The sequence below is a fragment of the Zootoca vivipara genome, chromosome 5 (assembly GCF_965207765.1).
Source record: "Zootoca vivipara chromosome 5, rZooViv2.hap1.1, whole genome shotgun sequence".
Taxonomy (NCBI): Eukaryota; Metazoa; Chordata; class Lepidosauria; order Squamata; family Lacertidae; genus Zootoca; species Zootoca vivipara.
Window position 1 is genome coordinate 9,265,626 of NC_142588.1, and position 25,370 is coordinate 9,290,995.

The window sequence follows — 25,370 nt, forward strand, 5'->3', positions numbered from 1 at the left end:
CTTCAAACTCTTGCAAGAGATGGGCTGGGCCAGACTGAACTTACATCGGTGCAGAAACCGGCAGTGATTTCTGTTGAATCACCTAGTGCCTACTGGCTACTAATATTTTTTTCCCCAAAGAATGAAGCACACCTCCATCCAATTTCCCCGCCCCCAAAGACACTTGTAAAAAATTCGGAAACAAGAGTGCATTCTCTCAGGGTATTGTCCACATTTTGCCTTATCCGATTAAAAGATCACAACTTATGGAGCCTTGCTTTGAAAAAGGGGGTAAAAAAAACCCAGCCAGGTGGACCTCAAGAATATTGTGAGTATTTGTGTGGATGTGTATAAATAAGTGATCAGTCAAGGAGGAAGTGCAGCCCACCCCTGGGAACGAGGAAAGCCGATACTGCAGGTTTGCTGCAATGGACCTCGGGAATAGTTTTGTGTGTGGATGTATATAAATAAAAGCGATAGCTACAGGTAGGTAGCCGTGTTGGTCTGCCGTAGTCAAAACTAAATTAAAAAATTCCTTCCAGTAGCACCTTAGAGACCAACTGAGTTTGTCATTGGTATAAGCTTTCGTGTGCATGCACACGAAGAAGAGAAGGTTAAGGGGTGATATGATAGCCATGTTCAAATATATGAAAGGATGTCATATGGAGGAGGGAGAAAGACTGTTTTCTGCTGCTCCAGAGAAGCGGACACGGAGCAATGGATTCAAACTTCAAGAAAGAACATTCCACCTAAACATTAGGAAGAACTTCCTGACAGTAAGAGCTGTTCGGCAGTGGAATTTGCTACCAAGGAGTGTGGTGGAGTCTCCTTCTTTGGAGGTCTTTAAGCAGAGGCTTGACAGGCATATGTCAAGAATGCTTTGATGGTGTTTCCTGCTTGGCAGGAGGTTGGACTGGATGGCCCTTGTGGTCTCTTCCAACTCTATGATTCTATGATTTTTTAAAAAAATTTGTTATAAATAACAGATCGCTCAATGAGGAAGTGCAGCCCACCCCTTCGAAAGTGCACCTCGGGGTAAGCAAAGGACCTCGGGAAAAGTTTGAGTGTTTGAGTGTCTTTTTGTGTGTGTATATATATAAATAAAATATCATTCAATTAGGAATTGCAGCCCACCCCTGTGAAGGAGGAAAACCCACCTTGCAGGTCTGGCTGCAACGGACCTCGGGGATAGTTTCGAGCCCTTTCTTGGTGTGTGGCTGTGCGTGTGTATATAGGTGCGTGCGTCTATGTGTGTGGTGTTGTTGTCGTTGGCACCCGTCTGCCACGGCGGGAGTGTAGCCTTTTGCCTACGGTGCTACATGTACGGGACGAGGGGATGTGCTTCCACCCGAGCCCCCTGTCCCACCCCTGGGGCGGAGGAGGGGACCCCCCCCCTTTCCCTCTGCAGGCTTCACTCCGACGGGCCTCGGGGGCAGGAGAGTTTTCGCCGCCGGATCCGTCCCTCGAGGGGGAGGAGGATGCGGCGCCCACCCCGAGGGGAGGAGGACGGCCAAAGCGACGGTGGGGGGCCCGACCTCCGGGGGGGGAGTCCCGGCTTCCCCCCTCGGCTGGTTAGGGGGTGGGCGGCCTCCTCCTCGGGGGTCTCTCTCTCTCTCTCTTTGCCTCACCTCGTCCACCGCGCGGCGGGGCAGGTGCAGCATCCCCAGCAGGAGCTTGAGCTTGACGGGCGACGAGAGGCCGTGGAAGCAGAGGCGGATGTTGTCCACCACCGAGGCCGTGAGCAGCGAGGCGATGCTGGGCGGCGCCCACAGCTCGTCCGCCGAGCCCAGCTTGTTGTGCAGCCACAGGCCGGTGTCGCTCTCCCGCATCGACGCCATCTTGGAGCGGGGGGGAGGGGACAGGAGGCTCTCGGCGGGCATTTTATGAAGACACCTAAAAAAAAAAAGGAGGGAGGGAGGGTTGGTTGAGGAGGGAGGGAGGGAAGGAAGGAAGGAAGGAAGTACGGCCGCAAGGCCCCAGCCCCTTTTCCCGCCTCTCCGTCCGTAACGCAAAATGGCGCCGCCCGCGCGCCGGGGCGAAAGGCTGACGAGCTCTTAAGAGCCAGGCGGAGCTAAGCTCGCCGTGCAAAATGGCGGCGCCCACATCAGGGCGAGCGAGCTTCCTTCCGGGCAGCAAAATGGAGCTTTTCCGTACGGGAAGATGGCGCCTCCCAGCCAGGATGGGCTTGTGAGGAGGTCGAAGAGCGGCTGTTATATGTAAAATGAACCATGGGAAGAGAAGAAGGGAAGTCATTGATGTTTTAAGGACGTAAAAATGAGTAGCCTACTTTAAATTGTGCTCTATATATAAATGTAAATAATAAATTATATAAATAAATTAGATATGTGTGGGTGTGGGTGTAAACTGGGTATGTTCCTTCGTCTCCAATGTTCAACAAAACCGCTTGATCGATTGAGGTGAAATTTTGACACAACATCACATGCGAATGTCCGAAGTCTATAGGAAACTTTGCTAAGACAGATGGCACACCTGTGCCAGGTAAAACCCCTAAACCCCCTTGTTTCAAAACACACAACTCAGACGAAAGTGCATGCTGGGAAAAGGACCAGGTTGCAGTAGATCGCAGTCTCTTGAGAGTTGGCCACCCCTGCCTTATTGCATCCATCAAAACTTACTTACTGTTGAATTTCTCTTAAAGCTGCCAGCGTTTTCAGCTGTACCCAACTACCGGTATTTCCCATATATTCAATAAACATTTTCCAGTCTTCGCTAAACGTATGTTCTTCTTGTTCTTCTCCAAGTCTATATGTTTAGGTCTGTGAGTTGTGCATAAATTGTCAACTTAAGTTGCCATTCTTCTTTAGTTGGGATCTCGCTCATTTTCCATTTTGGGGCTAACAAAACACGGGCCACGGGCCACTGTCGTAACATACATAAATCACCTTTTTTGACACCTGGGAATTGCGGTCTGAGTTATCCCCAACAGAAAGGACTCTGGTTTTTTTGGGGGGGGGTACTTTTAAACTTTTTTTTCCAATTCATTATGGATCATTTCCCAATGCTCTTACCCTTTTACTGAAGAGCAGCGGTTTCCACGGGACGGAGCAACCGTTTTTCACTTTGCTGCTTCAGAACTCTTTTTAAAAAATCATTTTTATTAAAGTTTCTGAGTTAACAATTCAATCAAATCACATTAAACCATCCAAATGATATACTGTATATACATATCCAAATATTCTGCCAATTTTTTTGGGGGGGGGACTCCCCATGCTTCAAGGTTTGAATCACCACAAGAATTTACAGGGATTTTATATAACTCCTTTTTTTTGCTGTTTGTTTATTTGCAGACAGTCTCACAGAGGGCTACTCTGTGTTAGGTAAAGGTAAAGGGACCCCTGGCCATTAGGTCCAGTCGTGACCGACTCTGGGGTTGCGCGCTCATCTCACATTATTGGCCGAGGGAGCTGGCGTATAGTTTCCAGGTCATGTGGCCAGCATGAAAAAGCCACTTCTGGCGAACCAGAGCAGCACACGGAAACACCATTTACCTTCCTGCTGTAGCGGTTCCTATTTATCTACTTGCATTTTGATGTGCTTTCGAACTGCTAGGTTGGCAGGAGCTGGGACCGAGCAACGGGAGCTCACCCCACCACAGGGATTCGAACTGCTGACCTTCTGATCAGCAAGCCCTAGGCTCAGTGGTTTAACCCACAGAGCCACCTGGGTCTCTCGTGTTACAAAGCTATTAATGTCACTCAAAAGAAACTGAACCATTTGTGCCAGGGAAATGGAAAAAAACCCAATGATCTCTTGGGTCTCTATATAAGCGGCAGACTAACAGATAATGAGTGGTGTCTTCCACCTGAGGTTGACCACAAATACAAAGTTTCTCTGTGTATGGGACCTTGTAGCAGCCATCTAAGCCTCCAGTGGGCATCACTTGGAAACACAGCTTAATAAAGGCATTTCTTAAAGAAGCTGGAAAGGGTTTGGTCCGATAACTAGCTCTAAAAAGCTCTGTTCTCAAGAGTGGATACCAAGGGGGGAAATTGGCATTTCTAATTCATTGAGGTCACTTCTGGATTCTATCTACAATAGCCAGTCTCTTGGCTGACACTTACTCAAGGTCAAAACAGTTCTGGAAAGGTCAGTTCTGGAAAATAATAACAGTCTAAAACATATTGTCAAGTATGGGAAACCAGCAAGATTCAATGGAGCTTTTAATACAGGATGGCAAATATGACCAGGTAGACATTACTGAAATTTGGTGGAATGACTCATGACTGGAATGTAGGAATTAGGGGGTATAACCTGTTCAAAAGGAATAGACCAAACAGGAATTTGGAAGGAGGAGCATTATACAGTGGTACCTCTACTTACGAATTTAATGCGTTCCGAATGCACATTCGTAAGTCGAAAAAAGTTGTAAGTCGAATCCCATAGGAATGCATTGGGAGAACAAATTTGTAAGTCGAAGCAACCCTATCTAAAAATTCGTAAGTAGAAAAAATCCTATCTAAACCGCATCCAAGATGGCGGACGGAGCTCCATTCATAAGTAGAAACATTCGTAAGTAGAGTTATTCGTAAGTAGAGGTACCACTGTACATAAAAGATGTGTACACTTGTGAAGAAATCCATGACTCAACAGGGTGATGCAGCAGCGAGAAAGGTGAATGCTATTATGGGTTGCATCAAGTATAGTGTCCAGATCAAGGAAAGTAATAGTACCACTCTATTCTGCCTTGGTCAGGCCACACCTGGAATATTGTGTCCAGATCAGGGTACCACAATTTAGGAAGGGTGTTGACAAGCTGGAACATGTGCAGAGGAGGATGAGTAAGATGATCGAGGGTCTGGAAACGAACCCTTATAAGAGCGGTTGAGGGAGCTGGGTATGTTTATCCTGGAAAAGAGGAGAGTGGCATAAGAAATGCTTCTGGCCTACCAGAAGCATTTGAAACTGCCTTTGAAACCGACCCAGAAACTCCAGCGGGTGCAGAATGCCGCAGCGAGGCTCCTTACGGGGTCCCAGCCGTGGGATCACATTCATCCAGTGCTTTACCAGCTGCACTGGCTCCCAGTGGAGTACAGGATCAGGTTTAAGGTGCTGTTTTGACCTTTAAAGCCTTATGCGGCTTAGGACCCTCGTACCTACGGGACCGCCTCTCCCGGTATGACCCGCAGAGGACATTAAGGTCCACAAATAATAACATACTGGAGATCCCGAGTCACAAGGTGGTTAGGCTGGCCTCGACCAGGACCAGGGCCTTCTCAGTACTGGCCCCGACCTGGTGGAACGCTCTGTCTCAGGAGACTAGGGCCCTGCGGGATTTGTCATCTTTTCGTAGGGCCTGCAAGACAGAGCTGTTCCGATTGGCCTTTGGACTGACGCAGTCTGACCCCGGGGTTACCCCCCCCCCAAGGTTTTATCTCATAATGGTTTTTATCTTCTTTGTAGATTTTTAATTTTAAAATTGAATTTTAACATGGTATTAATCTGCATTTTAACTGAATTGTTTCTTTTATACTTGTGTTGATATTATTTGTTGTTAGCCACCCTGAGCCCGGTCTTGACTGGGAAGGGCGGGGTATAAATAAAATTATTATTATTATTATTATTATTATTATTATTATTATCTGGTTCGCCTATGCCTCAGTCAAATAAAAGGTGATTAACAAATTTCACACACTGCATACACCATTTAAGAGAGCTTTCCACTCTCTAACCTACTCTTGGGTCCTGAATGTCCTGAGGTAACTCTGTATTTGGAACAGTGTCGCTTGTTTCTGCAACTACATTACACCATGTGCATTGTGCATGCCCCCCCCCAACTTATATGTGACAGACATGCGTGTGACTGCGCATACGGACGGTGCTGTAAATAAAAAATTCAATTCAAACCTCAAAATGGCAGGAGAGAACTGGAAAGTCCTCGTAGCTCATGAGGAGACCCTCCCCAAAACCCGTAGAGGACGTCAGCGAGAGCAGAGGAAGCCTCAAAGATACTGGAGGCAACCTGCTAATGTGCAGGGTAGCAGCTGGCCCCAGACCTTCCATTCTAGTTGAGGATATTTTTGGATACAGTGTTTTTTTGTCTGGATTGGAGAGAGAATGACAGAGAGGGTGTTTAAAGGGTGTTTTGAGGGTGCTCCCTATTTACGTGATTTTCACTTGATGCTCACGTAAGTGGGGAAAGACTACTGTAACCTACTTTGATTCATTGTGATAAAAGGCGAGTAAATAAAATAAAGCCTTTAAAAAACACACACAAAAAAATTGATCCATTATTTGATCATGTGTATTAGCATAAAGGGACCCAGGTGGCGCTGTGGGTTAAACCACTGAGCCTAGGGCTTGCTGATCAGAAGGTCGGCGGTTCGAATCCCTGTGACGGGGTGAGCTCCCGTTGCTTGGTCCCAGCTCCTGCCAACCTAGCAGTTCGAAAGCACACCCAAAAGTGCAAGTAGATAAATAGGTACCGCTCCAAATGGGAAGGTAAACGGCGTTTCCATGCGCTGCTCTGGTTTGTCAGAAGCGGATTTGTCATGCTGGCCACATGACCTGGAAGCTATACGCTGGCTCCCTCGGCCAATAATGCGAGATGAGCGTGCAACCCCAGAGTCGGTCACGACTGGACCTAATGGCCAGGGGTCCCTTTACCTTTGCCTTATTAGCATAAAACTTTCTACCCTTGTATTTAGAAATATATTTCTGCCTCTGTACACATATGGGACGCAACATATACGCACTGGGGCCATGATCAATGGGGCCAATGTGGAGACTTCATGAAACCCAGATGGTTCTCTTACAATTTGAAATGCTATTTTTACAATATGCTGACTCTTTCATCAATCACACCCAGAGGTTGGGGGTGTAATTGTGTAAAAAAGCATGATGAAGATTGGATTTGATTGGTTAAGAGACTGGTGGCAAGAAAAGATAGCTAAACTTAATTTATTCCTCCGTGCCAGTTGTGACTCATTACGTCTTGTACGCTCCATCTCAAGAGCAGCAAACTTAGGGATAAAATCCCGCTCCCTATTTTCTCTCCCATCCTTGGGTAGGGGTGAGGAGGTTCAGCCTGATGAAGAGTTCTGGGGAACTTGAAAAAAAAAAACTTCTACTATCTGAATAAGTTTGCATGCACACAAAAGCTCATACCAATGACAAACTTAGTTGGTCTCTAAGGTGCTACTGGAAGGGATTTATTTATTTTGTTTTGGGGGGAAATGTTCGTGATTCTATCATATTTTAGATGGTCCTGGTATAGATATTACAGTACAGTACTGTGGCTTTGGGATTAAAACTAAGGCAAGTCTTGGTTGACTTTTTTCAGTAGGGGTGTTGGTTCCCTCTTTAAAGTGATACCATTCATAATAAAGCAGCAATGCCGAGCCCATTGTTCTTTAAGCCTCTCTCCTTTAGTAGAGCGCTCTGCGGCGTTGCCATGGTAGGTTCTCGCCCCTTTCAGGGAAGGATAAAGAGAGGCAGTGCACATGCTCAGAGATGCTCACTAGCAGTTTGCAGCAGCCATTCAAAGAGACCATCACAAAGACACCAGGTATTTCTATTTTATGATTTGCTGCAAAGGGGGTTTTCCCACCCGTTTTATAAAACTGAAAAGATGCCTTGCACTGGCTCGTCTCCTGCTGTAATTTGTCACTGAATAGCTATCACTCGCTGTGCAAAAAAATAAACGGCAAAGGTAACTGACTGGAAACAGGTGATTTCCTCTTGCCATATTTCCTTGCTCCGGCTCTTGTGATAAGCTGGCCTGCTGCTGGGGCTGAGAGACCAAACAAGCAAGAGCTGCTTTGGGAAAAGAGAGACAATGTTTGTTTGACGGGTGCAGTGAGAAGGCTTTTTCATCATTCCATACAACAAAGACTTCCATGGAGCTGGAGTCACTTCTAGGCAGCGATCATCATTCCTAACACATAACGGTAGGATTGGAGAGATGCCTGCCTTTGCAGATAATTATAGCGAGGATTGAAATGTAATATACTGGCAAACCGGCTGATTTTAAAATGCACTCAGGATTCCAGTCAATATTATTTAAAGAATGGAAACTATGCGAAATAATATGTTTGTGTTAAGCAATTTTATTCGGAATTGCAACCTTGGTATTCTTTACTCAGGGCTTTTGTAGGTAGGCTATCCGTACCATTGACAGACGTGTGCTTTCATGCAGCAGCTGTGGTTCAGAAGCCACATACTGGAAGAACTGCCTTTGCAGTTGTTTAACTGCATCTTTGTAACTGGCTCTCGATATAAGATGGGGGAAATTCCAGCATTGCCCTCTGTGCATAGCAAATGAGCATTCTTATATAACATCATCATGTATAAATGCTGCCTTCCCTCACAGCACTTCTTCATGGCTTTTGACCATGAGACCCCCATGGCAACATGTTCTATCATTTTGCTTTGATCATTTGTGCCTGAAGAACATTCCTACAACCTTTGAAAGTTTGTGACATTTTAAAATGACTAGCTGTTGTAGTGAATAATAATGCCACTTCACATACCACAATAACTTCGTGGATAAGGTTTTTGGAACTTTAAAACTGTGGTTTGATTTTTGTCCTTTGTCACCTTGAGCTTTTTATGAGGAAAGGGGGTGGGGCAATAGTGTGTTAAGAAACAACTAAATAGCAGCACACTGTTGATATTCTGGGCTTGTAAATTAATAATTGCTCAAGTATCTCAGGTGTCAAGACGTTTAGAGCAGTGGTATTTTGTCTGTCACAATTCCATTCTAAAATGTTAAAAGCAAATATTGAACATGCAGATTTCCATGGATGTACGTACGGTAAGTGGCACTCTGCTGGCTAAAAAAAAAAAAAAGTTAGGATAGTTTGCGGCAGAGATTATATCCTCAAACCCACCTTGATGTTTTGGTGTCATGAAACATTTGTGCTATGCTGAAACACATTTTCAGCTGTGTGATACTTGTACCTGTGAAATCTAACAGTTCAATTAAAAATAAATAAAATTGCACAGTGAAGTTTGTAAGACTTGAAGTTTCACAGCTTCTCAGGTAATAATTTGGCCACCTGTAACAAACCCTTAAGAGATTTACCGGTATATCGACCCACATCTTTAGGCACATCCATGCAACTGTAAACAAAGCAGCAAATAGTATGGGGCTAGACAAAATTGTAGTGGTGTATTTTGGCTAAGAAACCATATGATATTTGCTTGGCCCTGTAAAAGGTAAAGGTCAAGGGGCCCCTGACCATTAGGTCCAGTCGTGTCCGACTCTGGGGTTGCGGCGCTCATCTCGCTCTATTGGCCGAGGGAGCCGGCGTATAGCTTCCAGGTCATGTGGCCAGCATGACAAAGCCGCTTCTGGCAAACCAGAGCAGCACATGGAAACGCCATTTACCTTCCCGCTGTAGCGGTTCCTATTTATCTACTTGCATTTTGACGTGCTTTCAAACTGCTAGGTTGGCAGGAGCTGGGACCGAGCAACAGGAGCTCACCCCGTCACAGGGATTCGAACCGCCGACCTTCTGATCAGCAAGCCCTAGGCTCAGTGGTTTAACCCACAGCGTCACCTGGGTCCCTTTATGCTAATACACATGATCAAATAATGGATCAAATTGTGTGTGTGTGTGTTCTTAAAGGCTTTATTTTATTTACTCGCCTTTTATCACAATGAATCAAAGCAGGTTACAGTAGTCTTTCCCCACTTACGTAAATAGGGAGCACCCTCAAAACACCCTTTAAACACCCTCTCTGTCATTCTCTCTCCAATCCAGACAAACTGCACATTAGCAGTTAGGCAGGGAGGCTGAGCAGCCACCTGGGTCCTGATACTTGGCCCTTTTATCAGTTATTAATTTGTTTTCAGTTTCATGGACGTGACTAGAGATGGAGCTAATTAAGATGAATGGAATTAGCTGGGGATTTTGATGTGTTCCTGATGCTGCTCTGTCTATTCTGTTGATAAAAACTTGGGTTTGCTTAGCAGGGTGGCCAGAAATACCCTTCTCCCATCGTCCATCCAAATAATGTAACTTCAAAATGCTACTTTGTCTCTGAATTCCTGTTTCCCCTAGTGAAGGAGGAAGACGCCACTAGCGAAATGCTGAAGCCTTGCATAAGCAAAGTGATCGTTTTAGTGCCTTTAATGCTTCTAGTTGGGCTTATTTCTACCAAGCCAGCTACAGCTGAAGAAGAATCAGGAACAACAATCCCTGCTGAAAGTACGTACTGCGTCCTATTTAGTGTCTCATGTCAATACCCCAAGAGTCCTTTTACACAAATCACAGTTTGCCACTGGCTGCAGTTTCTTGCTGAAGATCCACTCAATTAGGTAAAGGGTAAAGGGGACCCCTGACCATTAGGTCCAGTCGTGACCGACTCTGGGGTTGCGCGCTCATCTCGCATTATTGGCCGAGGGAGCCAGCGTTTAGCTTCCAGGTCATGTGGCCAGCATGACAAAGCCGCTTCTGGCAAACCAGAGCAGCACATGGAAACGCCGTTTACCTTCCCGCTGTAGCGGTTCCTATTTATCTACTTGCATTTTGATGTGCTTTCAAACTGCTAGGTTGGCAGGAGCTGGGACCAAGCAACGGGAGCTCACCCCGTCACAGGGATTCGAACCACTGACCTTCTGATCAGCAAGCCCTAGGCTCAGTGGTTTAACCCACAGCGCCACCTGGGTCCCTTTATACATGTTCCTTATGTGTGTGTCTATGATACACATGTTTGCACGCAGCTCCTAATTTATTCTGTTGCTGCCATTACAACCCTGCCCAAATCCTTCAGAAGAAGCATCAGTATGCAAAACAAATTTGTGAACTCTGGATTAGCCATAATAATAATAATAATAATAATAATAATAATAATAATAATAATAATATACTTTATTTATTTGTACCCTGCCCATCTGACTGGGTTGCCCCAGCCACTCTGGGCAGCTTCCAACATATATAAAAACATAATAAAACACTACACATTAAAAAGCTTCCCTATACAGGGCTGCCTTCAGGTGTCTTCTAAAAGTCAGATAGTTGTTTATTTCCTTGACATCTGATGGGAGGGTGTTCCAGAGGGCGGGTGCCACTACCAAAAAGACCCTCTGCCTGGTTCCCTGTAACCTCACTTCTTGCAGTGAGGGAACCGCCAGAAGGCCCTCAGAGCTGGAGGTTGTGTCTGTCGGTGCAAATTCTATTACACAGACACACACATGCAGTGGTTTTTTTTTATGGGGATACGCAGGCGTATGCATACCCCTAAACATTTTGTGAATCTAAGTTTGGCCTCATTGAGTGCTTTTCCAGCTGCACTGGCTCCTGGTGGAGTACAGGGTCAGATTTAAGGTGCTGGTTTTGACCTTTAAAGCCCTTTACGGCCTAGGACCCTCGTACGTACGGGACCGTCTCTCCCGGTATGCCCCGCAGAGGACCTTAAGGTCCATAAATAGTAACACCTTAGAGGTCCAGGGCCCGAAGGAAATCAGATTAGCCTCAGCTAGAACCAGGGCCTTCTCAACACTGGCCCCCAACCTGGTGGAATGCTCTGTCTCCTGAGACCAGGGCCCTGTGGGACCTGATTTCTTTCCGCAGGGCCTGTAAAACAGAGTTGTTCCACCTGGCCTTTGGCCTGGAGCCATCCTGATCCCCTCCCCCATTTCCCCTTTCTTTTTCCCTTTTGTATAAGGCTGCATTTTTAATTTTAATTTTAATGTATTTAGTCTTGTTGTTGAATTGTATTTTAACTAGTTGTTTTATATTTGGTGTTAGCCGCTCTGAGCCCAGCCTTGGCTGGGGATGGGCGGGGTATAAATAAAAAAATTATTATTATTATTATTATTAATATTGAGGGGCAGTATTTCAATATGAGTAGAAAAATGAGAGTACTCCTAAACATTTTTTTAGGAAAAAAAGCACTGCAGACATTCATATATATCTCAAGTTATATACGAACTATTTCAATATTCTTCTGTAGTAGAAGAAAATCTATGGCGCCACACTCCTATGTGCTGTGATAACATCATCCATAGTCCGAGTGTTGTCAGAAAAGCGATTTGCATAAGCTACAAATCATGATCAAATCCACCACACATCCTATAGGTTTTCCATGTGTTTCAGTGCAAGACTCCACTGCTCTCCTGCTTGTCTTTCTTTTCCATCTATTGGCATGAAATGTTGAGGCATTTTTAGGGGGGGGGAATTACCCAGTTACAATATAATGACAACAGAACCAGAAGGGAGGGGGCAGCTAGTTGAGACGTCACTTGTGAGCGTGGGGACCCCCGACGGACTCGGAGGTCTGAGTCAAAGGGACAGAGGAACTTCCCGTTGGTGCCCAAAATGCTGCGGAAGCCGGAAGGAGGGTTAAACTAGCCAACTGCCCTCATTGCGGAGAGCTGTGTGCTTGTACTTGCAACATGATGTTGTAATAAAAGGACTATAAATCTATCAACTGCTCGTTAATTCTTATCTGTGCAGTTACTGAAGGGAGGGGACCCCTGGTTCCAGCTAATAAGAGGAGAGGTCTGGTCCTCCGGTGGATCAGGAACTGGCTAAGTTGCAGGAAGCAAAGGGTAGCAATAAAGGGACAGTTATCCAAATGGAACGAAGAATAAAGTGGAGTCCCTCACAAGGACTGGTGTTTGGACCTGTGCTTTTTAACTTGTTCATAAATGATCTGGAGTTAGGACCGAGGAGTGAGATGACCAAGTTTGCGGATGATACTAAGTTGTTCAGAGTTATTGAAACAAAAATGAGATTGCGAAGAGCTCCGAAAGGACCTCTTCAGACTGAGTGAATGGGCAATAAAATGGCAAATCCAACCAACAAGATAACAACAAAATAATAATTTTATTATTTATACCCTGCCCATTTGGCTGGGTTTCCCCAGTCGCTCTGGGTGGCTTACAGCACTGATCAAGGGAGATGGCGCGACTCTGCTACAGGGAAAGGTTGCAGCGTTTGGGACTTTTTTTAGTTTAGAGAAAAGCCAAGTCAGAAAACACGATGGAAGTTTATGAAGTTCTCAACGCAAGGCATTGAGAAAGTGGAGAGAGAGAGAAAGGTCCCTGCCCACCTCTCGCTTCCTCTCTCATAACGCTAGAACTCTTAGACATCCAACAAAACTCCCCATTGAAATGTTTGGGGCAGATAAAACAAAGTTCTTCTTCATGCAGAGTGCAGTTAAACTATGGAACTTGCTCCCACAGGAGGTAGTAATGACCATGAATTTAGGTGTATTTTAAAAAGGATTAGACAAATTCATGGAGGAGAGGGCTATTGAAGGCTACTTAACCATGATGGCTAAGCTCTGCCTCCATAGCTGGAGAATACCAGTTGCTGGAGACCAGATGGAATAACGCCCCTGTGCTTGAATCCTGCACGTGGGTTGCCCAAAGGCAGAAACTTGCATGCACTACTTTGGGGAGCTTATCTGAACTCAGGATGGCGAAAGGGTATGTGGTACTGGGTACATCTGCCTGTTTGACCAGCTTTTGTATTTCCTGGTAACTTTAATATAGCTAATTTTTTGTGTAAGACGAAATCTTTGAATGTATGCAGACTTAACTCCCAGGCACAGGACAGCTTCCCAAGAGCATCCTTTGGATGTTCATGTATCCCATTGGCAAATCACAAGGAAGGTCCTAATGGTAGCAAAAATGAGGGTGGAGGGGAAAGTCTGTGTGGGAGGTGTTGGAAATCATCACCGTGGAAGGAAATTGAGTGAAAGTACTGCCCAAAACGCGGGTGGCATTTTGGGTTAAACCACAGAGCCTAGGGCTTGCCGATCAGGTCAGCGGTTCGAATCCCCGTAACGGGGGGTGAGCTCCCGTTGCTCGGTCCCAGCTCCTGCCAACCTAGCAGTTCGAAAGCACGTCAATGTGCAAGTAGATAAATAGGTACCACTACAGTGGGAAGGTAAACGGCGTTTCCGTGTGCTGCTCTGGTTCGCCAGAAGCGGCTTTGTCATGCTGGCCACATGACCCGGAAGCTGTATGCCGGCTCCCTCGGCCAGTAAAGCGAGATGATTAATATTTGCTTCAGATATTAATGATTTTTTTTGTAAAGAGATATAAACTTGCCCTGTTGCTCTGCACATAATAATTTTGCAGCTTTTGACTTTGATCATCTTTCTCTCTTTCCATCTCTGTGCTGGTGCTGTTCTCCAGACTGCAGAGCTCAAATTCAGTTGCTCAAAACTCCCAATTATCTAACTTTTCCTGGTACTCATTTAGTTTGCATGCTCAATTTTGGTTTTGATATTTGGGTAGACTGTTTGTTTATGTTTTGAGATTCAGCTAGAGGTACAAATCAATCGGGCGTTTGAGGCACGTGCTGTTTCTCAGATTGTGAGCCAGGGACTCCTTCCCAAATTTGAGCGGAACCTGGATGTTATTTTGTGCGAAGTCATGACCCAGTGGCAAAATTGCTATGTCAGGATAGTTCATGCTGAGCCCTTTGCAGACATTCTTGGGCATTGTGCAATTTTCCGCTGTGTCACAGGGACTCAAAAACAAAAGCTGAAATTGTATTGAGTATGGAAAAGCTATCGGACTCATGCTGTTCTTAGGCAGATTGCCATATATTGATACACTACATATTTCTGTGCGTGCTTTGGGTATTTGACTAAAACAGTCATTTCCCCAGCCTGGACCCCTGCTAGTTCTGCTGGCTGGGGCTAATGGGAGATGTAGTTCAGAACATCTGTAAGGCAGCAAGTTGGGGAAAGCTTTTTTCGTCAAACCGGCGAAGTAATGAATAGAGAGAAACTGGGTATATAGAGCGCTTTTCTCCATCTGTCAAAATACTAGGCAGTCATTCTGTGAAGTCATCCTGTGAATGTTGGAAGACTCAGGAGGTCCTTCTTCAGTGCATAATTAAAACAACGGAATCTGCTGCCAATTTTAGATGGCTTTAAATTAGACACAAACTTGGATGGCTTAAAAGGAGGTTAGAATAACGCTGCCAATGCCTGCTAGCCCAGACCTTATTTTACAGGGACAGTCCCGGTTTTACAGAAGCCGTCCCAGTTTCTTATCTGATCCCAGAACACCCTGCTTTTCCTTAAAAAGGTAAAGGTAAAGGACCCCTGACAGTTAAGTCCAGTCTTAGACGACTCTGGCGTTGTGGTGCTCATCTCGCTTTACTGGCCGAGGGAGCTGGCGTTTGTCCACAGACAGTTTTTCCGCGTCATGTGGCCAGCATGACTAAGCCGCTTCTGGTGAAACCAGAGCAGCGCACGGAGACGCCGTTTACCTTCCCGCCGGAGTGCTACCTATTTATCTACCAGTACTTGCACTTTGACGTGCTTTCGAACAGCTAGGTTCACAGGAGCAGGGACCGAGGAAGGGGAGCTCACCCCGTCGCGGGGATTGAAACCACCGACTTTCCGATCGGCAAGCCCAAGAGGCTCAGTGGTTTAGACCACAGCACCACCCGTGTCCTCCGCTTTTCCTTAAAGGTAAAGGTAAAGGAACCCCTGACCCTTAGGTCCAGTCACGGACGACTCTGGGGTTGCGGCACTTATCTCGCTTTACTGGCCGAGGGAGCTGGCATACAGCTTCCAGGTCTTGTGGCCAGCATGACTAAGCCGCTTCTGGCGAACCAGAGCAGCGCACGGAAACACCGTTTACCTTCCCGCCAGAGCGGTACCTATTTATCTACTTGCACTTTGTGCTTTCGAACTGCTAGGTGGGCAGGAGTAGGGACCAAGTTTTAGTTGGAGGGTTTGGAGTTACCCGACCCCCCAGACATCTGGAGGCAGCCCTGTATAGGGAAGTTTTTTTAAAAAATGTTTAATGTTTTTATATATGTTGGAAGCTACCCAGAGCGGCTGGGGCAACCCAATCAGATGAGTGGGGTGTTGTTGTTGTTGTTGTTGTTGTTGTTGTTGTTGTTGTTGTTGTTGTTGTTGACTACGACATCCCTATTTTTATCAGAAAAATGTTGGAGCTTATAGTAGCCACAATTGCTACATTCTACCTGCACTGTCAGAAATGATGCGTCTCAGAGTCATTTGCCAGGCATCACAAGTAGGGCGAGTGATGTTGTGCTTTGGTCCTGCATGTGGGCTTCTCGTAGGCATCTGACTGGTCCCTGTGAGAAGAACAGGATGCTGGATTCTGCTGCACCTTTGGTTTGGCCCAGCAGGCTCTTCTTTCCTTGTTTTCATTTCCACTAACAGTTCTTGCTTGTCTGCCAACATTTCTCCTCCCTTAGGTCGCCCATGTGTTGACTGCCATGCGTTTGAATTCATGCAGAGGGCTTTGCAAGATTTAAAGAAAACGGCATACAACTTAGACTCACGGGTAAGGCTTGTTTCTTAATATGGGCACAACGCGTTTTTGTTTCTTTTAACGCTCTTCCAAAAGAGAGCAATTGTGTGTGGGGTGGTGGTCGTGCTCTTTTCCCCTGTCCTCTTTATCTCTCTCTCTCTGTTCCCACATTAATCGTTTGTCTCTACCCCTGTTAGAGCCCATTTCTTGCTCTCTTTCTGTTTCCTTGCCCCATTGTGTGTGTACTCTTGCCCATGCCCAGAAATCAGTCAACCATCCAAAAGGTAATAATAGTTTGCAAACCGGCACACAATGCCAGTTCTAGGAAAAGCAAAATGTTTTAAAGACTGGTTTGGAATTTAAAGGAGGAATCATGGAGGGACCTGGTTTGAACAGAGACATAGGATTCTTATCACATTATACATGATAAAGCGATCTTCAGCTATCTCAACCCTTGCTTTTTCATGCAAAACCATTTGCAGTCATTTGCAGTCATCAACAGCTATCAGTCAGTCAATCACCCACTTCCACCACCCTTCTGAGTGATACCCCCTCCCCACCCCACCCCCTCCCCACCCCTTCTCCACATAAGCGCCTGGGGACTCCTATTTCAGTGTATCTGAAGAAGTGTGCATGCACACGAAAGCTCATACCAAAATAAAAACTTAGTTGGTCTTTAAGGTGCTACTGAAGGAATTTTTTTATTTTACTTCGACCCAGACCAACACGGCTACCTACCTGTAACCGGAATTTAAAGGGTTTGGGATTTAATGTGGAACAAAGATTGGCTCATCTAATGTGCAAGTGTGGAGGCTCCCAATATCAGAAAAGCAAAAATTCTTAGTGAGTTCCAGTGTGTTCCTCAAGAAGACCCACTTACTTACCCACCCCAGCCAAAAAGAAAACCTGCGTTGGGGGATTATTTCCTTATTTATTTATTACGAGTCTTTATGTTCTGCACCTTCAGGCAAGCATGACTTTTTCTTAAACTATGTGCTTCGGTTCAACTGTTTAATATTCAGAGAAGGCAGAAGCTGAGGGAGCAGACTTTGTGAAATCTGAGCAGGGAGAAAGTATGAACTCATTGACAATATGCACACGGACTGTTTGGAAGCCAGTTTCCAAATAATTTAACCTGACATGGCTTTCCTGAAAGAACCTAGGAGGCATGGTTTGCTAAGGATTATTTGCTGAGAATTATTATTTGATAGCTTTGGCTGGCTGCACACACACAAAAAACGTTCTACAACCAGATGCTGTAAGAATTAAACAGATACAAAATTGGGGTGAAAAATGTCCACATAGCACCAACACATTATTCTGAAAACAATAAGTAGTTCTCACAGAATGGGGGTTTCTTCTAAGTCTCTGATTTCGGTATTGGTCCCCAAGCTGCTTTCAAGTACATACTCAATTAAGTAGATCAACAGCAATGGTTACTATAGTTGTTAACTGGGTTCAAAGTTTGCCTGGCAACAGCAGAGGCTGCAAACACACCCTCCATTGGCTGAGTGGATTACCACAGATCCCACATTTCAGCTCCCACAAATGCTGCTGGTTAGAGCTTTTCAGCTGGATTTTTTACTCTTTTCCGTCCCTAAGATCAGGGCCCTGGGAATTTAATTTGTTGACTGGATGAGCCCCAGAATGTGCTGCCGAGCTGAGATCTGGAATACGTGCACTAATAATTGAGAATATTGCCAACGCATGTGCAAAAGTACCTTTTCGGTCACCAGAGTTAAAAGAACAGGAATTCCAGCGCAGATAGCAACTTTATTTTGTGAGGGAGGAGGAAATCAGTTCCTCATTTCATCCACTGCTCCAAGCCACTATGGTACTTTTTTCCAGTCCTGACTAAAGTGTCCTAAGAGAGCATTTTCTTTTTTTAAAAAATTAGTCATGAAAAACCTGGCCATTAGTGTAGAGCCAGGCATAGGCAAACTCAGCCCTCCAGATGTTTTGGCCTACAACTCCCATGATCCCTAGCTAACAGGACCAGTGGTCAGGGATGATGGGAATTGTAGTCCAAAACATCTGGAGGGCCGAAGTTTGGGGATGCCTGCTGTAGAGCCAGTAAGTCAGGCATAGGCAAACTCAGCCCTCCAGATGTTTTGGGACTACCATCATCCCTGACCACTGGTCCTGTTAGCTGGGGATGATGGGAGTTGTAGTCCCAAAACATCTGGAGGGCCGAGTTTGCTTATGCCTGCAGTAAGTGAAAAAAGCTCCAGTCAACCCACCACTTCCCTTTTTCTCTCCTAGAGAGCAATCCTGTCCTATTTCCATTTCTTTTGCACACTAACCGAGGTGGTTTCCATCTGCAACACGGGATGCTGTCGAGAGTTCAAAACAAACACCTTTCATGGCCTCTCCTTTCACTTAAATCTAGTGATCTCTCTCCGTAAATGCTGTTCCTTGCAGGGACACTACAAGGTACTCAAAAGGTCTGGGCCCAGGGACATAAAATTGCATAGCATTTGCATATGCAGTATTTTGTAGAAATTGAATTTTAACCAGAGTTGTGGCTCTCCCTGGAAAATAACCACAGGTTCACGGAAAGATGAAGGAAATGGACATTGTTTCCTAGTCAAGGGTGCCAACTTTAATAAAATATTGGGGAAGTGTCACGTAAGCCCTGCCCCCACATAACTGATCACAGTTTGAATGGCAATGCTCATCAACTTTGGGAGCGGTCTGACCCCCTCAAAAAAAATTTAAGGAGGCCAAAGGGACCTCAGTCCCTAGGAGTGGGCTTCTATGTTCCTGGGGCTTCTTAAATGGTTCTTTTTTCACAATCTCTATCAATAGGTTTAATATAAGGAGGATAAAGGTAAAGGTAAAGGGACCCCTGACCATTAGGTCCAGTCGTGACCGACTCTGGGGTTGCGTGCTCATCTCGCATTATTGGCCGAGGGAGCCGGCGTATAGCTTCCAGGTCATGTGGCCAGCATGACAAAGCAGCTTCTGGCAAACCAGAGCAGCACATGGAAACGCCGTTTACCTTCCCGCTGTAGCGGTTCCTATTTATCTACTTGCACTTTGAGGTGCTTTCGAACTGCTGGGTTGGCAGGAGCTGGGACCAAGCAACGGGAGCTCACCCCGTCACAGGGATTCGAACCGCCGACCTTCTGATCAGCAAGCCCTAGGCTCAGTGGTTTAACCACAGTTATCTAAAATGCCCCTTAAATTACACAAATGTTTAAAGAAAGAAACTGTACACACAGCTTATTAGATGAACTTTGTGCCCATGTCATAATTCAGTTCAGTTCACAGCAGAACCTTATTTAAGTTAGCAAAGGTGACATTTTATTTTATTTTATTGATTGCATTCAACTAAGTTTTACTCAGAGGATTGATATTAGTGGACCTAGCAGTCACATTCATTCATTTCAGCGAGTCCACTCTGTGTAAAACTTCATTGAACACCACCCTAGACGGGCTTTGTGTTGGCTGTCAGCGAGATGGGCAAACAAGACAAGTGTGTTTGCCTAAATTGTAACTCCTGCAGCAAAACTGCTGACACATTCTTGGAGCTCATTTACATGATAGCTGAAGAGCAAGGGATGCTGAGTCAAGATTCCGGGCTTCTGTTATGCCACCGAGATGGTAACTTGAGGACTTCACCTTGCTTGCATTTCAAAGAAGCACATTTAGTGGGAAAGAGAGAGAGAGCTGCCTGTCAGGCCAAGGCTACATCATTGCAGTAACCTTACTGTGCCCTTCAATTCAGCTTCATCTTGATTAAATAATTGGGCAAGTGCTTAGAAGACAGGGAGAGAACCAGAAGCAGGCACATACTGTTAGCATCACAGCGTATTTGAGGAGAAGCTGCATTCCTATACAGATTTTGGGGGTTATTTCTGAGTAGGTTTGTGCTGCAATGCAGTTGCTTTCTTTTTTCGAATAATTTTTATTCATTTTTCCAAATACAAAATCACAAATTGTTGAACTGAAATACAATTAAGAAGAAGTATATTGATAGTGAAATAATTATTAAGCTCTGACTTAAAATGATTTTTTATTCATAACAAACTTAACGATGCAAACACATTGGCATTTGGCAATAACAAAAGTTCCTTTAGAAACACAATTTATAAAGACTCATAATTTAGTCTCTAGAAACTTGCTATAATATGAAATAACAATACAGTAGGTCTAAATATATGGTGCAAACTACTATAAATAGCTTTATTAATATTAACCAGTCCATGCAGAATGTAGGCACCCTATATATAGAAATGAGCAAACCAGTGATATTTTAGGGAGCAGGCTAGCAGGCGGGGCCCATGACTTACATCATAGGAGCCTACGCAACACAAAGCACTGTTGCTGTGTGTAGATTTTATGTAATTTGTTTTTTATCTTACATTTTGGAAATGTACATCCAGATGTTTTTTTCCTTTAAATTTTTTTGGTGCCCCCAAGAGAGCTATAGCTTGTTTCGCTTATATGTAAATCTGGCACTGGACATCACCTCCCCTACCCCCTTGGTGATGAGCTTTCACTGGGTAGGAAACTGAAGGCACTGGAGAAAGTTAACCCACATTCAACTCTTCACCTGTCCCAGCTGGAGACTGGCAGCTGCCAAATCTTACACTGCCGATTCAAGCATTGCATGTGGGCAGCTCATTCCTGTGCACCCGATTTCATTTAAGGCAGGGGTCAGCAAACTTTTTCAGCAAGGGGCTGGTCCACTGTCCTTCAAGCCTTGTGGGGGGCCGGACTATATTTTGAAGGGGGGGGAATGAATGAATTCCTATGCCCCACAAATAACCCAGAGATGCATTTTTAAATAAAGGCACACATTCTACTCATGTAAAAACACTGTCTGTGGGCCAGATTTAGAAAGCGATTGGGCCGGATCTGGCCCCCTGGGCCTTAGTTTGCCTACCCATGATTTAAGGCAGGCGTCAGCAAACTTTTTCAACAGGGGGCCGGTCCACTGTCCCTCAGACCTTGTGGGGGGCCGGACTATATTTTGAAAGAAAAATATGAACGGATTCCTATGCCCCACAAATAACCCAGAGATGCATTTTAAATAAAAGGACACATTCTATTCATGTAAAAACACCAGGCAGGTCCCACAAATAACCCAGAGATGCATTTTAAATAAAACGACACATTCTACTCATGTAAAAAACGTGCCGATTCCCAGACCATCCGCGGGCCGGATTGAGAAGACGATTGGGCCGCATCCGGCCCCCAGGCCTTAGTTTTGGGACCCCTGATTTAAGGCTTCATTACCACTCAGATCTATGAATGACAAGTTTGGTTCCTTTTCTCCAGCTTCCTCGTTTGTGACAAAATGCAGGAGATAGTGATACAATCGGTTTATGCTAAGTTTGCCCCCCAACATTTATTCCTCTCTCCCCCCCCCCGCTTCTCCCCTTTCTCTTCCTACAGACGGAGACCTTGCTTTTTAAAGTGGAGAAGAGGACTCTGTGTGACTGTTTAACTGCAAATGCATTGAACTGAATACCGGAGACCCACCTAGCAGCTGCTGGTTTGTCAACAGCTTTGAAAATGCTGCTGTTAATGCAGACAGATTTAGGAAATAAAATACTGCGAACATGTAAGCTTCAGGGCGCTTACGCAACTAGGTGGAGGATTTGGGTGTGATATTGATGTGTCTCTGTTGTCTGAATGCTTGGGTATTTCTTTGTCTTCACCTGTGTCGATGTCATCATGAGCTCTAAGATATTTTCCAAAGAAAGGGGAAAGCTGGAAGGGAAGCAGGTCTAATTGATTGCAAAAATATTAAAATCTTATTTGGGGAAGCTCTGGTTTTTTTTTTTTAACTTTACATTTCCCGAAAAACAAAACACAGAGCACATCATTATTCCTGGGATTTCTTCCCCTAACACCCACACCCACACATTTTCCTCTAACGTTTTTAGAAAAGTCTTTTTTCTCTCTCACATGCAAGATGTCGTCTAACATGGTGGCTTCAAAAATGCTGGTTGCTTCAAAAATATTGTCTATACTCACGAGCAACTTATAGATAGATTAATTGATCAAAATGGTAAAATTCATATGATTGATTGGTTGATGCCAATAGGTTTAAACTTTTTTTGTTCTGTGAACCAACTTGGGACTTCCGGGTAGAGGGCGGTATATCAATTCAATAAATAATAATCATAATAATAAAATAAGGAATTGATGCTCTGAGTCAATACATTGCACCAAATATCTCTTGCTCCTCCCAAGAAGGGTGTCATAGTAGCGCAGAAGAGAGAAAACCCCTGATCCTTTATGACTGCACTAATATAAAGAAATGTAACCCAATAGTGATGAGTCAGATCTCTCTCTCTCTCTCTCTCTCTCTCTCTCTCTCTCTCTCTCTCTCTCTCTCTCTCTCTCTCTCTCTCTCTCATATATATATATATATATATTTGCCACTTCAGTAATCATTGATATTCTGTTGAAAGTCTTTAGGGCCCTACTTGCCAGCAAGAACAGCTGTAGAAGCTATTTTTTTTAAAAAAAATCCTAAGACAGTAGTTCTTGGCTTGAGGGTATTTTGAGAATCCTCAAGAATCACAAGAAAGTGGATGTTAAACAACTGGTGGGTCTTCGGGAATTGAGCAGCCTACAGCCTTTCAGAAGTTAGTGGGGATGGTCTTCTAGGCTCTAGGCCAGGCATCCCCAAACTTCGGCCCTCCAGATATTTTGGACTACAATTCCCATCTTCCCCGACCACTGGTCCTGATAGCTAGGGATCATGGGAGTTGTAGGCCAAAACATCTGGAGGGCCGCAGTTTGGGGATGCCTGCTCTAGGCAGTTTCCCAAACTTGGGTCTCCAACTGTTTTTGGACTACAGTTACCATCAGCCCTGACCACTAGTCCTGCTAGCTAGGGATGATGGGAGTTGTAGTCCAACAACAGCTGGAGACCCAAGTCTGGGAAAGCCTGGAAGACCATCTCCACTGTCTCATCACAGATGTATGATGGAAGCCCCCTTGTAACCACGTTGTTGCTGATATTTGTGTACCTGGAATATATGGTGCACTCTGCTGTCCTGGTGTCGTATGGTCTCCTAATCACTTTGTTGGTTAACTTTCACAGATTTACACAGATGGACTTATAAGAGTTTGACCGACCTGATGTTTTTCCACTAGTTGCAAATCGCTTATTTTCAAACATTACTTCCCAGTTTGAGTTTCCAAAATGAAATGGCATCAGCAGCCCTTCAGAAATGGAGAGCTAATACTTCTTAAAATCCGGTTCATTGATTATTATTATTTGTTTCTACAAGAAATTCACACAATTTCTAGAGTATATAATTGTCTTCCTCTTGAGTCTTGCTAGAAGCAACCCATGTCTCTAGCTCAGGCATCCCCAAACTTTGGCCCTCCAGATGTTTTGGACTACAATTCCCATCTTCCCTGACCACTGCCCCTGTTAGCTAGGGATCATGGGAGTTGTAGGCCAAAACATCTGGAGGGCCGCAGTTTGGAGATGCCTGCAGTCTAGCTCATAGTTCCCTCTGTCCTCAGCACCTTTCTGTGACGTATATTGCCTGAGTTCCCTGTGATAAACGACCTTGCGATTGCCTGATCCTGTTTCTGGATTATGTTTAGACCTAGATCGATACACTGTACTTGACCTTGGCTTGTTGGGACTCTGCCACCTCTTCAACCCTGGCTGTGTGGCAGTTACCTCATAGGTTTGAGAGACTAGCCCCTGAGGCTACCTCCTGGAGTGTTATAGCTGATTAAATTATTTATTTGTTCATTTAAATCGCCTTGCTTTTCGTCAATCCGCTCTGACATGCTGCTGTCATACAGCAGATACTGCAACTGTAAATTCTGGTCTGGGCCCAACCTCAACCTTCAAGTCGGCGAGTTAAGTGTTATACAGTGCTCTCATCCGAGTCTCGCCTTCTATTGCCTATCCTATCCCATATTGTCAGTCTAGGATAGTCAATACACTCCAGACACTTTCCCCACGAGCTTTGTACTTATTTTGATGGTTTTCCCCTCCTTCGGTTTTGCTACGTATGACCCTTTCAAATCTAAATTCCATCAGAAAGTTCTTTCGATGCAGCTGCCCAATTTTCCTTAGGTCGGGGGTGAGGAATGTCTGCCCACGGGCCAAATTTGGCCTGGCCTGGGTCCCCCAAATGGGCTCATGAGGCTGTATTCCTGAACCACCTGCCTCACACCTGATGTCATATGTGACGTCAGGAGGGGGGCAGGTAGGGCAGATCTGCTGCATGACAAAAGTTCTCCATGATTCCTGCAAAAATCAGCTTGGCTGTTGGGCTCTTGGGACAACTCGTCTGTCAATCGATCTTCTGTCTTCATGTATTTCCTTGCATGTGAACACATCTGTTGTAAATAATGCAACCCCCTTCGTGTTTGGTCTGTTCCCTTTCAATAAATTGTAACTTCCAAACCCTACATTCAAAAAATGAGTCTTCTTTCACTAGGTTTCGCTAATGCCTGTTAAATCTTATTCACCTTTCTCTATTAAGATTTTAAGTGCATCCTTTTTAATCATTCATACTGTGTGAATTATATGCCTGTTGTCTTTGTCCATGGAGTTTTCTTGGCAGTGGCTTGCCAGTTCCTTCTCCAGGTGGATCACGTTTAGTCAAAACTCTCCACTATGACCTGTCCATCTTGGGTGGCCCTGCTTGGCATAGCTCATAGTTTCTCTGAGTTATTCAAGCCCCTTCGCCACGACAAGGCATTGATCCATAAAGGGGATCTCGAAGTGTTCTCGAAGCTACGAACATGAGTTTGACCAAACTGCGGGAGGCAGTGCAAGACAGGAGTGCCTGGCGTGCTATGGTCCATGGGGTCATGAAGAGTCGGACACGACTAAACGACTAAACAACAACAACAACAACTGTGTGAATTGTAGAGGCATTGATAACCCTAGATTGAACAAAACCACGACCACAATGCTTACTGTTTTTCTTGCACATTAATGGGTACCAGCAAAGTCGCCCCCCCTTTTACCCACGCTCCTCTAAGTAACCAAAGAACTGAACCAAACTACCCCAAACGATCGCAGCCTCTGATGCTTTGTGCTGAAGTGTCGCTCACAATTTCATTGTAATGAGATTGGAGTTGAACTTCGTGGGGTTTAGCGGTCCTCCAGCCCTGCAAACCTGTTCGTAAAACAAAGGTCCTCCTCTTCTTTCCCCCATTATTCTTCCCTCCC

General features: G+C 45.0%; 2 protein-coding genes across 5 annotated transcripts in view; one reads left to right on the forward strand and one right to left on the reverse strand.

Moving 5' to 3' along the window:
* The window catches only part of NELFA (negative elongation factor complex member A), a 23,005-nt gene extending 20,895 nt beyond the window's left edge, over positions 1 to 2,110 (reverse strand). The window contains exon 1 of the mRNA XM_035137437.3: positions 1,608 to 2,110. Coding sequence (XP_034993328.2) covers positions 1,608 to 1,859 — 252 coding nt within the window. The 5' untranslated portion in view covers positions 1,860 to 2,110. The remainder of the gene's footprint in view (positions 1 to 1,607) is intronic.
* NICOL1 (NELL2 interacting cell ontogeny regulator 1) lies at positions 176 to 24,612 on the forward strand. Of its 4 annotated transcripts, none has more exons than XM_088670014.1 (4): positions 176 to 307; positions 10,010 to 10,151; positions 16,143 to 16,231; positions 21,602 to 24,612. In XM_088670014.1, the coding sequence occupies exons 2-4, from the start codon at positions 10,031 to 10,033 to the stop codon at positions 21,671 to 21,673; spliced, it is 282 nt and encodes a 93-aa protein (XP_088526140.1). In that variant the 5' UTR covers positions 176 to 307; positions 10,010 to 10,030; the 3' UTR covers positions 21,674 to 24,612. The 4 variants fall into 4 exon arrangements, with proteins under 4 accessions (XP_088526140.1, XP_088526139.1, XP_034994538.2 ...); XM_088670013.1 differs by having other exon boundaries at positions 181 to 307; positions 10,005 to 10,151; XM_035138647.2 differs by lacking the exon at positions 176 to 307 and adding an exon at positions 7,404 to 7,504 and having other exon boundaries at positions 10,005 to 10,151.
* Positions 24,613 to 25,370: the final 758 nt, after the last annotated feature.